The 12,821-nt window shown below is 37.0% G+C and overlaps 1 protein-coding gene across 1 annotated transcript; it reads right to left on the bottom strand.

Annotated features, from left to right (window-relative positions):
- Positions 1-2,658: 2,658 nt before the first annotated feature.
- On the bottom strand, positions 2,659-12,803 carry LOC139114175 (tripartite motif-containing protein 3-like). Its single transcript, XM_070675757.1, has 4 exons — positions 12,694-12,803; positions 10,657-11,783; positions 7,803-8,108; positions 2,659-5,687 (listed from the first exon to the last, which is right to left on the bottom strand). The coding sequence occupies exons 2-4, from the start codon at positions 11,765-11,767 to the stop codon at positions 4,876-4,878; spliced, it is 2,229 nt and encodes a 742-aa protein (XP_070531858.1). The 5' UTR covers positions 11,768-11,783; positions 12,694-12,803; the 3' UTR covers positions 2,659-4,875.
- Positions 12,804-12,821: the final 18 nt, after the last annotated feature.

The following is a 12,821-nucleotide window of genomic DNA, read 5'->3' as shown; positions in this document are numbered from 1 at the left end:
AGATCAATTTCTTTCAAACTTTGCACAAGGATAGTACCCTACCCCATACAGATGCACGTCGATTTGTTTCACAATGCGATCAAATTTGGCCGTGTTAGAGGACTTTTTAGTTTTCACCTCCATAGACTCCCATGTATAAGGCAGTCTCCATAGACTCTCATTATAAGGCAGTCCATAGACTCCCATGTATAAGGCAGTCCATAGACTCCCATGTATAAGGCCAAGAAAAATAAAAATTTAGTTTCTCATCGTATTCATATTGCAAAAAGGATGCAGTGAAACAGTATTTAGTCCCCACGGATGAAGTCCAGGGGGCTTATAGATTGGGTCATGTCCATCCGTGAGTCCATCTGTTCACGGAGATATCTCAGATATTTTGACAAAATGTCACGTGACCTTGGTGACCTTAGACCTCAAATATAAATATATATGTCCATAACTCGGTAACAACAAGTGCTACACCCTTCATATAATGTATGATGGGACAGCTTATGACGCCACATATTCACCTCATTAATTATGTGCATATCTAATTTTGAGCGAGCCAATAGAGCTAGAGGTCTGATTTTTGGTATATAGGGATCACTTAGCAATACCCTTTTTTTCAAATGTCACGTGACCTCGGTGACCTTTGACCTCAAATATACATATTTGTCCATAACTCAGTAACCACAAGTGGTACAATCTTCATGTATGGTATGATGGGAGACCTTATGATGCTTCATACTCTACCTCATTAATTATGCTTATATCTAATTCTGAGCAAGCCAATAGAGCTAGAGGTCTGATTTTTGATACATAGGGATAACTTAGCAATACAATTTTTTTGACAAAATGTCATGTGACCTGGGTGACCTTTAACCTCAAATATACATATTTGTCCATAACTCAGTAACCACAAGTGCTACTACCTTCATGTATGGTATGATGGGACACTTTATGACGCCACATATTGTACCTCATTAATTATGTGCATATCTAATTTTGAGCGAGCCAATAGAGCTAGAGGTCTGCTTTTCGGTATATAGGGATAACTTAGCAATATGATTTTTTTGACATAATGTGACGTGACCTCGGTGACCTTTGACCTCAAATATACATATTTGTCCATAACTCAGTAACCACAAGTGCTACACCCTTCATATATGGTACGATGGGACACCTTATGATGCCACATATTGTACCTCATTAATTATGTGCATATCTAATTTTGAGCGAGTCAATAGAGCTAGAGATCTGAATTTTGGTATATAGCGATAACTTAGCAATACAATTATTTTGACAAAATGTCACATGATCTCGATGACCTTTGACCTCAGATATACATATTTGTCCATAACTCAGTAACCACAAGTGCTACACCCTTCATATATGGTATGATGGGAGACCTTATGATGCTTCTTACTCTACCTCATTAATTATGCTTATATCTAATTCTGAGCAAACCCATAGAGCTAGATGTCTGATTTTTGGTATATAGGATAACTATAGGATAGAAATTTTTGGACCAAATGTCATGTGACCTCGATGACCTTTGACCTGAAATATACGTCTATGTCGATAAATACATAACCACAAGTGCTATGTCCTTTATATTTAGTAGGATTGGAGACACTGTTGACACTGACCATTACAAAGTTACTTATTTTCAACTTTCTTTCCTGTATGTCTAATCTCAAAGTATGGAAATAAAGTTCTCTGAGGGTCATTAAATCTGTCCTTATAGATATTAAGTACTAAAATCATGCATCAGTTGGACTGCAGTGTTTGATGGTTGAGCTATTTGTAGAAATTAGAAACATGAATGCTGTGCATATTGGAAGTAGAACAGAAGAGATGTAAGCCAGAACACAGTTAAAGGTTCTTATTTTACAACCAATTGACATTTTATATATTGATATAACACTAAAATTAATAATACTGATAATAAATGATTAAGGCCAAAAAATGATTTGTTTCTAGTCACCGCCCGCATCACTTCAAAGTGAGCGCGTCAACTCTTTTTTTTCCTGTTTTTCATTTGCCCGTATGGAAAAAAAGGGAAAAATGTATCAATTTCCACCAAAAATAAAAAACAATTGAAAAAAAAATCACGTCGTCACATCACTTTTACCACATGTCGATGACCAGAAACAAATCTATTAATTTTTTTTGGCCTAAGCAATAATGTTCCTCCTCCCAGCCCATAATGGACAAAAGCTATCTTTGTCCGACATCATGATAATGTACAAGGCGAAGCCAGATACGTTATGGAGTGCAAATTTTGTTAGGTTGGAGTCTGATATGGGTCGGTAGGGGGTGCATTTTTTATTGCTAATATTTTATAGCTTTAGCTTTGCTAGTGAATTTGTAGATGTAGAAAACATTTGGACTCAAATGCTTGATAATCGGATAAATTTTCAGTAATAATTTTTGTTGATAACATCATAAAATTTGCTGGTATTGACAAAGCTATAATATATATAATTAATAATAGTGAAAAAAATTGACAGGCTATAGAACTTGCAGAAATGAAGCTACGGCCAATGTTAATTCTTGAATGCACGCTGTACCAATTATTGTGGAGTGAAAAGATACAAATGTAGAAAAATTCTACCAGCCGTTAAATCTGGTCATTCATTGCTGTTTACGTTTGCTGTGAATAAAGCAAACTGAAAATCAACGTACAAAGGTTTTATTTGCAAATAGAGTTTATACATCAGAAATAGAATTCAGAAAGACTTGTTATAAAATTTCATGATAACAAGCAAAGTCACCAATGCCAATCACCAAGTCTCAATAATCAGATAATAGAGATAATATACAAAAAGGTAATTGCCATGATAAACCTCTCAAACGTCTGTACTGACTTAAATCTCCACTCGCACAGGCAAGACCACCTTTGATATAAAGATTGTGACATCACTGAGAATTGTGTTAGTGTAAATTGTAAAACACTATGATAGGAAAATTCAACAAGGAACAGGAAAGTACAGCATGTACAACTAACATTAGACTAATACTTAGAGTTATATGAACTTTGATATTGGAACTTCAATAGAAATAAATGACAAAGGTATAAATGCACACAGACTGAAAAATAACTGGGCAACTTTAGAAACTAACTATCACCAGTTTACTGGACTACCGTTTACTTTATAGTTCTAAAATTACCTGTTGTATTCATCATATCTAGTCATAATGATACAGTTTTCTTCTACACTTTCACTCTCACTGTATCATATTCCTAAACTGTGAAATACGCTTAATGACAACGTATTAAACGCATGATATTATCGTTAAGGCATCTTGCCTAAAATAGACTTCGAATCCAAAACGAAAGCATTTATACAAACTGAACTTGAGAGGGCGCTGTTCATAAAAAGCCGATCGACGAGCAGTACCGGACTTAGAATTTACACACTTCACGAATGAGAAAGCGAAATTCCGAAACTCAACTCCATGCTCTTGCACTTGTATGGTAAGAGACATGGGTGTTAGAATCTTTCCGATCGAATGTTTATGCTATAGGAAATATTAAAACCTTTTAATATAAAAGAAAATGCTTCTTGCATGCTTGCGACAAAAAGTCTACAACTTCAAAAGATTGATTCGACCCGCTGTAGCCACTGACATCAAATTTCAAAGCAAACTTATTGAACTTGAATATAGTTACTAAAATGGTGTTAGCTAAAAATCATGTTTCTCGAGTTGTTTTGACGGATCGTTTTGCCCTTACTTCAATGTTGGCGAAACTTTGTTCACCGATTTCACAAAATGTATTAGCACAGTCCTTCTGGATAGAGGGACTGCGGTACTGTGGTATCAGTAATGCTAGTAGAGTACAGTTTCGAATTACAAACAAAAGTAAACAAGGTCGTGTTTCATATGTTGTGACAGAAATTAAATCGTACATCTACACTATTGTTTAAACTACAATATTGCGCACTCAAATTCTCCAAAACGTTGAAAATTGCTACCCAAAGCTTCAAAAGCTTCACGTAAAACTATGTAACCTTTCATCTCAGTACGTTGGCTCAGTCATAGTCCTGGTCATGTAGTCACAACCAGCGCCCTCTACTCATGACGTTCAGTTCAGCCATATGCTCAGTAAACCGCAATGGCGTAGGGTGAGTGGTGCTGGCTCTCTCATTTATGTCGTTCACAATGACAGAATCAATTACTATTGAGTGGAAATATTACCATCCCAGATCAAAAGAGACATCAGCAGATGCACAGGTATTTTTTCAAAATCCGTTTTGCACGCACAATTGTTGAGTCGCCCTAGTCTAGTAGGGTTTATAGGATGAGATGGGATCGGTAATAATGCAGTGTACACCCTGGGTGTATACCGCACTTCAGACACCCATCACGTCAAAATTATACATATTTGTATCTTTAAATTGTTGGAAATACCTCACCTATGGGATATTTGTACCCAAGAGGTGAAGCGACTGTAACAAATATACAGCATTCATTCAGTATTTTGTCTACAAAATGTGATCCTTTCAACTTCATTTCATCTGTTCACAGAACTGCATCACGCAGCGCCTTGGGCCTTGCGTGTCAAATACGGAAACGTAACTTGATTGTTTGGCACACCTTGGTCAAAGTTCCTAAATTTTCTGAGTTAAAATTATCAGAAAACAACATCATTTGGGCTTATATCTACTCTAGACATGAGGCGACATCAACATAGAATAACATTTTACAAAAACTATCTTTCTAAATGTGAGAAATAGATGGTTTTTGGAATGTAAACATGATGTTAAAGGTGCGATTCGTTCGTCGTCACGCTTGAGTGATAATTGGAAAATTGCATGGCGCCAAAAGTTTTTGACAGAAATGCAATATTTTGATGAAATGCAGACATACACATCATCTTGGTGTTTCTGTCTACTTAGAAAATACTGTGATGTGTTCGTCACACACCCCTCTAACACAGATTCTGTCTCGGCTGACTGCAATGTAGCAGGGGCCTCTCACTTGATGTTGGAACAGATGACCTATAAAAGTCCTATCTCGACTCCAAATCGAAATCCTATGATTGAATTGATCACAAACATAAACATTGTCAGCGCCATCAACGGCAATGCTGTATGGGAGGCACAGCTGACTATCGCCAGTACCTCTCTCACCGTATTGGTACAGGTAATTGAAATCAGCATCAAAACACTTGATGCAGTAATTCCAATAGTCAGACACCATGATGACATCCCTACTGTTGACAGCGACAAAGTAGGGAGAGTTGAATTCTGTACGGCCAATACCTTTACTACCAATCTCTCCAACATATTGACCATTCATGGTGTACTTGAGTAACCTATGACCTTTGACATCAGTGACCAAAACAAACCCTCTCAAGAGAGCTATGCACCTGGGATTTGTGTCTCCAGGTAAAGTAATTATTCTTATAACTTTATTATTTTGATCACAGACAATAATTTGCAAATTACTGTCATCAAGTATGTAGTGGTGGTTGTCCTGAGAGACTGCTACAGACTGTGGCTGGAATGGTTTGGCCAACTGACCGCTGAAACTTCCTAGCACCTTTTCACATGTGTAGTCCTGGTTCAGTATCTGAACAACATTGTTGCCTTTGTCACACACCAGAAGTTTGTCATTGTGGAATGTTAAACCTTGTGGATTGTTGAACTTCTGTCCTGGACTAGGACCTTGACCCTCCAGTTTGAATTTTGACCAGCCACCTGTAAGGTCAAAGGTTAAAACAAGCAATCAGCAGAGTGGAATTGCAATGCATTTGCAGCGTAACAAACTGTTCACACAAAGACAGCTTGAAAGTAAGAATAGATATCAACGCAGTTCAAAATGCATCAAAATGACAATTCATCAAGTTAAATACTCAATTTTACAAATGTTTGTAATTCCATATTTGAATGTCCTTTTACCATGGCAACAATGTAAATTTGTGTTCTTAAAACTTGTTTTTTTAACATGCTAGACTAAGAATAGAAATGCCATTTTGGCAGAGTGCATGTACTATGGATACTTTCGTTTGATTTTTTTGTGGAAGGCTTAACATGTTGGGTTATCTGTCTGGAATTAGGACCTTGACCTGTCAGACTTAAATTTCTCAAACTGACCTCAGGGTTAAAGAGGTCAAAGGTTAAAACTGGCAAAGCAGTTGTTGAATTACTAGTAATAAGCTGTGTTTTGCTGATGGTTTGGAATTATAAACAGAGATATTGATATAAATCAAAGTTCATCAATATGACAATTCAACAGAGAAAATGCTTAACTTTACTGAATTTTGCTATTCTGTAGTTTACTGTCCTTTTACCATGGCAACGATACAAATTTGTATTTCTTACAATTATCATTTTCAGAATGTAAGAAATGTTAGTCTTTCAAGTACATTCTTCATATCAAGACTTTATTACAAGACACATACTATGGATACATATCTCTGAACGTCTTATGGAAGGCTAAACCTATTTGGTCATTAAACTATTGTCCTTGATTTTGTCCATTGGACCACGAGGTCAAAGGTCAAAAGCAAATAAACAGTAAAATTGAAATTCACTTCGTAACAGTAAGCTGTGTTTGCTAATGTAGCTTTTAAATTGAAAATAGATATACCTGTTTGGTTGTTTAACTTTTGTCCTAGATTTATCCTTGACTTTGTCCAGTTGAACGCAAGGTCAAAGGTCAAAAGCCAATAAATGTAATGAAATTGAAATAAATGTCATCACAATAAGCTGTGTTAGCTAATGTAGATTTAAATTGAGAACAGATATTGATATAAATCAAACTGCTGCACAATGGCAATTTAACAGGGTCAATTCAAATCATGACTAATTTTTGTTATTTTGATATTTTAATGCCCATTTACCATGGCAACAATATGCATTGATAATTTAAAAAAAACTGACTTTGATAACAAAAGATTTGCCATTCTCACCTAGAACTCGTTAGTTTTGGAACAGATGTCACAAACTTCATGAGTTCTGCTTGCATTCACTCGATTAAGGAAGGCAATGTTTCCATGGCAACACTTGTAGATTTCAGTTTAAAATGAAATATTTACTCATATTTCTCTTGTTATACTTAAAATGAGTAACCAACCTACCTATCTGGCTTAACCTGAAAAACGAATCCGCTTCAATAATTTCCAGCTAGATCCTCTCTGCATAGTTGTGGTGCTATCAACTTATATTATATAATGTGTATACACTACACAACAACAATATATATTTAAATATTTAAATATATATTATATATATATTTTCTATACGTTTTTTATGGTTTTCTTTTTACGTATTTTTACTTACTAGTAAGGTATCTATTTAGTTATATATTTATTTATGTAGTTCTTCTTTTATTCACTTATTTACTTTGTTACAATTAGGTTACTTTGCAGTCCAGCTACTTTCGTGTTACACTACCCTCGATATACTACAGTTTTTCTTGTTTCTTCTTCTTTTTCTTGCTTTAACATCAAGTGGCTTTGGGAACGGACTAGACTAGCATTTGCTATTTTCCATTTCCGTTTACCCTTTATCACAGCACAACTCAGATGTACATTCATTACTGAATTGTAATATTAATATGATTAAGGGTAATAAAGATTATTATTATTAACTGTAACTTACCACATTACAGTGCTGTAAACAAGCTCAGTGCATGACATTAAGTGAGAAATGTTAATTCCTTTCAACCTGATTAATGTTGCCTTTATAAATCCCAGAACCAAACATTCCCTTCCCTCGATAATATCGATTGCCATATGTGAAAAATCCAGTCAAAGTATCAAAAGTTAGGTCTTGCACTAAATAACTATCAACTTCATTCAGTACACTTACCTGGTGAATCTGCAAACACACATGGCAGATTTGATTGCTTGGTTTTAGTAACCTTTGTTTCTCTCTTTGTTTGCTGGATTTCTTTTGTTGGCTGATGATGTTTGGCTCGTACTGGAAGTAGCTCAGGCTGTGTCTCTTTCGTTTCAACACTGCCAAGTTCACGCCCTCCAATCGCTTTAAGTCCAGTACTAGTGTTGCTAGTTTGTTTAGTCACACTTCTCTGTTCCCTCTGCACCTGGAGTTGATCAGTGATTGTCTCCATCCTATCTCTATTTTTCCTTTCCTCTTCAGATTTTATTGATTTACCTGCACACGTATTAAAGGCACAGATTGGTAGCTTTAGGTGTTTTTCAGAACTCTGCAATATCATAATATTATATAGGGCTCAGTGTTCTCCCTGAATAAGGTAACAGGGGCGTGGCGCCCTCTTGTAAATTCCGAGCGCCCCCTTGCCAGAAATGAAAAAGATTTATTTTTTTTTGAAAAATAAAACAATAAAATGTACGGGAAAAAAGTTGACAGTTATTTACAAGCAAAATGCAAGCGTGATCGTCGATCCTGCAGGCTGCAAACGTAATTCGCATCGATCTTGCAAATCTCGCGAGTTTGTGATGTCATCCGAGATCATAAGCCCATGTGCAACTCATCGATGGCAGCCATGTTTGCATGGCTCAGGCCGTAACGTATCGTTAGCCACGGTCCCTCCATAGGGACCGTGCATTAGGTAACCGACTTTATAGCTGAGTAAACATGCCCAGGAGCTTGAGCCGAACCAAGGACAGCAGAGTACACTGAAGTTTTTTTAGGAGGTTAGAATTTCGCTTGTGTATTCCTTCCCAAAGCAAAACGACCTATTTTAGGCTCCGCCGGAGGATGAGAACACGTGAGTGCTATGGTGATAACACAGGGGCTCATAAGTGGCTATATAAGTCAATATTACAGCGTTTTTCTTTCTTTTTCAATGTTACAAATAAACTAGCTGAGCCTGAAGAGCACAACACTTGTGTAGCTGTCTTTTGTGTAGCTTGTATTGGCATGTATAGTGCGCCCTCAATAGGGAGTGTGATCATATGTAAATGCGACCTTTAGTTCCGTGACCTCTAGCCATTCCTACTTCCTGTCCTCGCTATGCTTACTGTACTAAGGGAAATTAGTACAGTAAACACAGCGACGTCAGTAAACACAGCGACGTCTGTACGCATGGCCGGCCATTTGGAGAGGGAAGTAGGCATGGCTAGAGGTCACGGAACTAAAGGTCGCATTTACATATAATCACACTCCCTATTGAGGGCGCACTATACATGCCAATACAAGCTACACAAAAGACAGCTACACAAGTGTTGTGCTCTTCAGGCTCAGCTAGTTTATTTGTAACATTGAAAAAGAAAGAAAAACGCTGTAATATTGACTTATATAGCCACTTATGAGCCCCTGTGGTGATAAGAATAAATGTATGTCTGTCGCTAAGCTTATGTTTTCGTTTTCAAAAAATGTAATCTTCATTGAAATCACTGAACTGGAATAAAAGTTGTGGAACACCGTCTTAGATTTCTTTTCCTTTGAGTTTTTTATACGAAAAAAATCTGAAATAAATACTCCCCAAGTGCCATCAAATAACACCATTTTAATCTCTGTTTTTCAAAAGCTCCAATGGCAGGAGGGGGGACACCCCCCTCCTGACCTCCCCCCGCGACCGCTTACGCGGTCGCTTGTGGTGCTTCGCACCACGTCTCCGCCCCGGGCTTCGCCCTCTTGTAAAAAAATCCTAGGGAGAACACTGGGGCTCAGCCCTTGGTGTCGCGCCAGGCGTTGAGATTAAAAATGTTATTTGTATCAATTCATGATTAGTAATTATAAAGGATAAAATAGAATTAATTGTTACTTTCTATATACGTTTGTACAAGTATGACCGGTTTACCCTCTGATGACAGTTCACGTACACGATGTCAGACCCTGTAGGTATAGATTTTCTGTTATGTGTAAAAAAGTTTGACATAAATTTGCAATTTTTACCATGATTACTATCTATTGTGTTTAACAAGGGACGTATTGTGCCATCATTAACTTTGCAATAGTAACTGTACCGCCCAACTTCCGATATTGTAAGCTGAAAACCAGCGTTACTTCTAAAAACGGGTAAATTTTGCACATAGTTATTGACACAGAGGGCACCTTTCTAAGATTCAATCCCAGCATTCTTTGCGAATGTTCTCGTTCATATGCACGACAGTTTTCTCTCTTCTTTTAATTTTTAGGCGTGATAAGAAATTTTGTATCAGCGACAGGGTGGATAATAATAATTACTCGCTAATAAAAAAGATATATTTTATTAATGGCATGTTATAAAATAATAGAGAGCACGTTTTGTATTTGTTTATTACGAGTACTCAAAAAAACATGGCGGCGCCCATGAAGGTAGGGTACACTTCCGGTTAGTCGCATAGTATATTATGAATATGCGCATGCGTGGTCAGTAAGCCGCTGGCGCGACTATTAAATTTATAATGCTGATTGAGCCATGTTCACCCGTGGCAATAACATCATGCACAAGTTTATTATCATTCAAATAACCTTTAACAGATATCTGGTGCTTCCTAGGGAAAGGAAGCACTCAATACGAAAACAAATGTCAGTCTTGTATGTATGTGTGTGTTTGGCTACCTCGTTTGCCGGTATATATAAGCTTATCAAATCATGTAAACTGCTTAAATACAACCAACAAACCCAACACATTTTCATCGTAACAGCTTCATGACCTGCTTAAAACTGATGCAAACTCAACAGTAATTACCACTGTGCACTTCCTTCCAGTTTGTTTCAAAATTACCTTTACTGGTTATGGTAATTTACATACCTTGTTTGGTCAGATGATTTCCTCTGACAACACCAAGATCAATATGTAAACAGTCAGGATTTTCTGTGAAAACCAGGTCACTGTCACTGTCACCACAATGTACATTGGTCTGATCATAGTGCTGCTGTTGATCTTTCATCTGTTTTTGTGCCATCATGATGTCCACAGCTCCACCAAAAGTCAAGAGATGGTTCAGATATGAAAGCATACTTTCTGCACTGGCAATTTTGTGTTCCAGAAGTTCTATATTGGCATCACTTTGTTTACATTTTGGTATGTAGATATCATCAACTTGACCAAACATTTTCATTTGTTGCTTTTTAATTTCATCAATTAATTTTTCACACAGCGTATTTATTTGTTGTTCAGCCTTCGACCTGTTGACATCCAGGTCTTGTCGGACACCACATGCTCTGTCTTTTCTTAATTTTAAATCACTAATTTTCTGAGCAATTTTCAATGAGTATGCTTTCATATCTGGCATATACTTCTCCAGTGCTGACTCCAGTGACAACATCTCATGATTTCGTGATGGATGGTCAACTACAATACACTTATGGCATATTGGCACTTGACAGGTATCACAGTAGAATTCTAATTTAGTACTACGGTGATTATCGCAGAATCTTGGCTGAGTCATTCTGAAGTGCTGTGTTGACATCTTCTCATTGTACTCTGCAACTGTCATTGGTTCATGATCTTGCAAGACTGTTGCTACTTTATGAGTCTGTATGCAGAGATTGCAGTAAAAATGTCCACCACAGTCGCCACACCAGTACTTGGCCGGTTTCTTACACCCTTCACACATCGTTTCAGCTATGCTTTCAGGACGGGCGTTGCTGCTGATAACCTCCAAAAGGTCATTCAAAAATCGATTGCTGGTGATAGCTGGTACCCCTCCAGAGGGTAAAGGCCATTTACCCTTGCATGTTGGACATGATACCAGACGACCTTTCTTTGCTTTGACCCATTTTGTGAGACAATGTTCACAAAATGTGTGATGACAAGGCAGTATTTTCGGTGACTTGAAACGCTCCATACAAATTGCACACAGCAATACCTTGTCATCAATGTCAGTCAGCAGTTTTTCACCAAAGTCTAACGATGCCATGACTGTATTTGCCGGTCTAAGAAGTTCACAGAAAACAATAAAAATTGTTCATGTAAAATCCTATAAATTATGTTGCACATATCTGTATAAATATATTACAGTTTATTTTAATTTGTTGAACAAGTTTCACGCTACAGCTAAAAATTTCTCTATCAGCATGTCATGCATTCATGTTTATGGTACAATTGGAGTTTTCCTGGTACCTATTGTATCCTATCAACTGATCAGTATCTGAGATCCTGCAGTAGTTCAGTTACCAACACCATGTGCTTTTGAACTTTTAAGATACATGTATGTTGAACATCTTAACCGTAGCCATAATGTTTTATGTCTCTATGGTGTGCATAATTAGGTCAGCTCTATGGATTTTTTAGCAATTCGTTTCCTGGTGACTTTATGCATAACAAAATCTACATTATAACCTACATCCCAGTGTAGTTTGCTACCTATATCTGTGCTTCAAAATATAATCCTGTAAGTTTTTCTAACCCTGGCCAATAACACAAGTTCAGTTCAAGATATGTTGAAAATCTTAATCATGATCAGTGTTGTAGCGTTTCTCTATGTGCCTGTGACTGGTGAATGGGTGTGTCATTCCAACAACAGTTAACACTGCTGTAATGTTGAAACACTCATAAAATTACTGTATGTCAACCTGTTGAATGTCTGTTCAGTTGAACTTGTACCTCTTGCAAATGCAGAATACACATACCCCGTGTATTAGTTTTTACATATTTTAGTGGAAAGTTGCAGTAACCAGTAACACATGGAACACAAGCATATCATACCGTATGGCGTCAAATGCACACTGTCCTTCCATACTATAGGTGACCTTCAAAAGACCACACATTTCTCTAACTTCAGTGAAACATAATCAAAACTCACACCTTGGAGGTGAAATGCATAGTGTACATTTTGAAGCTTACCTGAAGTGTTCGTGTTTAACTTACTCCTATGTATCAAAAAACCAAGTTAAGGAACAATACAAGTGCCCCTAATCTTCCACTGGAAATCTACAGAAATCTGATTTGCATATAATGGACGTGCCGTATCA

This window comes from Ptychodera flava, chromosome 16 (genome assembly GCF_041260155.1).
Source record: "Ptychodera flava strain L36383 chromosome 16, AS_Pfla_20210202, whole genome shotgun sequence".
NCBI lineage: Eukaryota > Metazoa > Hemichordata > Enteropneusta > Ptychoderidae > Ptychodera > Ptychodera flava.
This window is presented reverse-complemented; position numbering and strand designations above follow the sequence as displayed.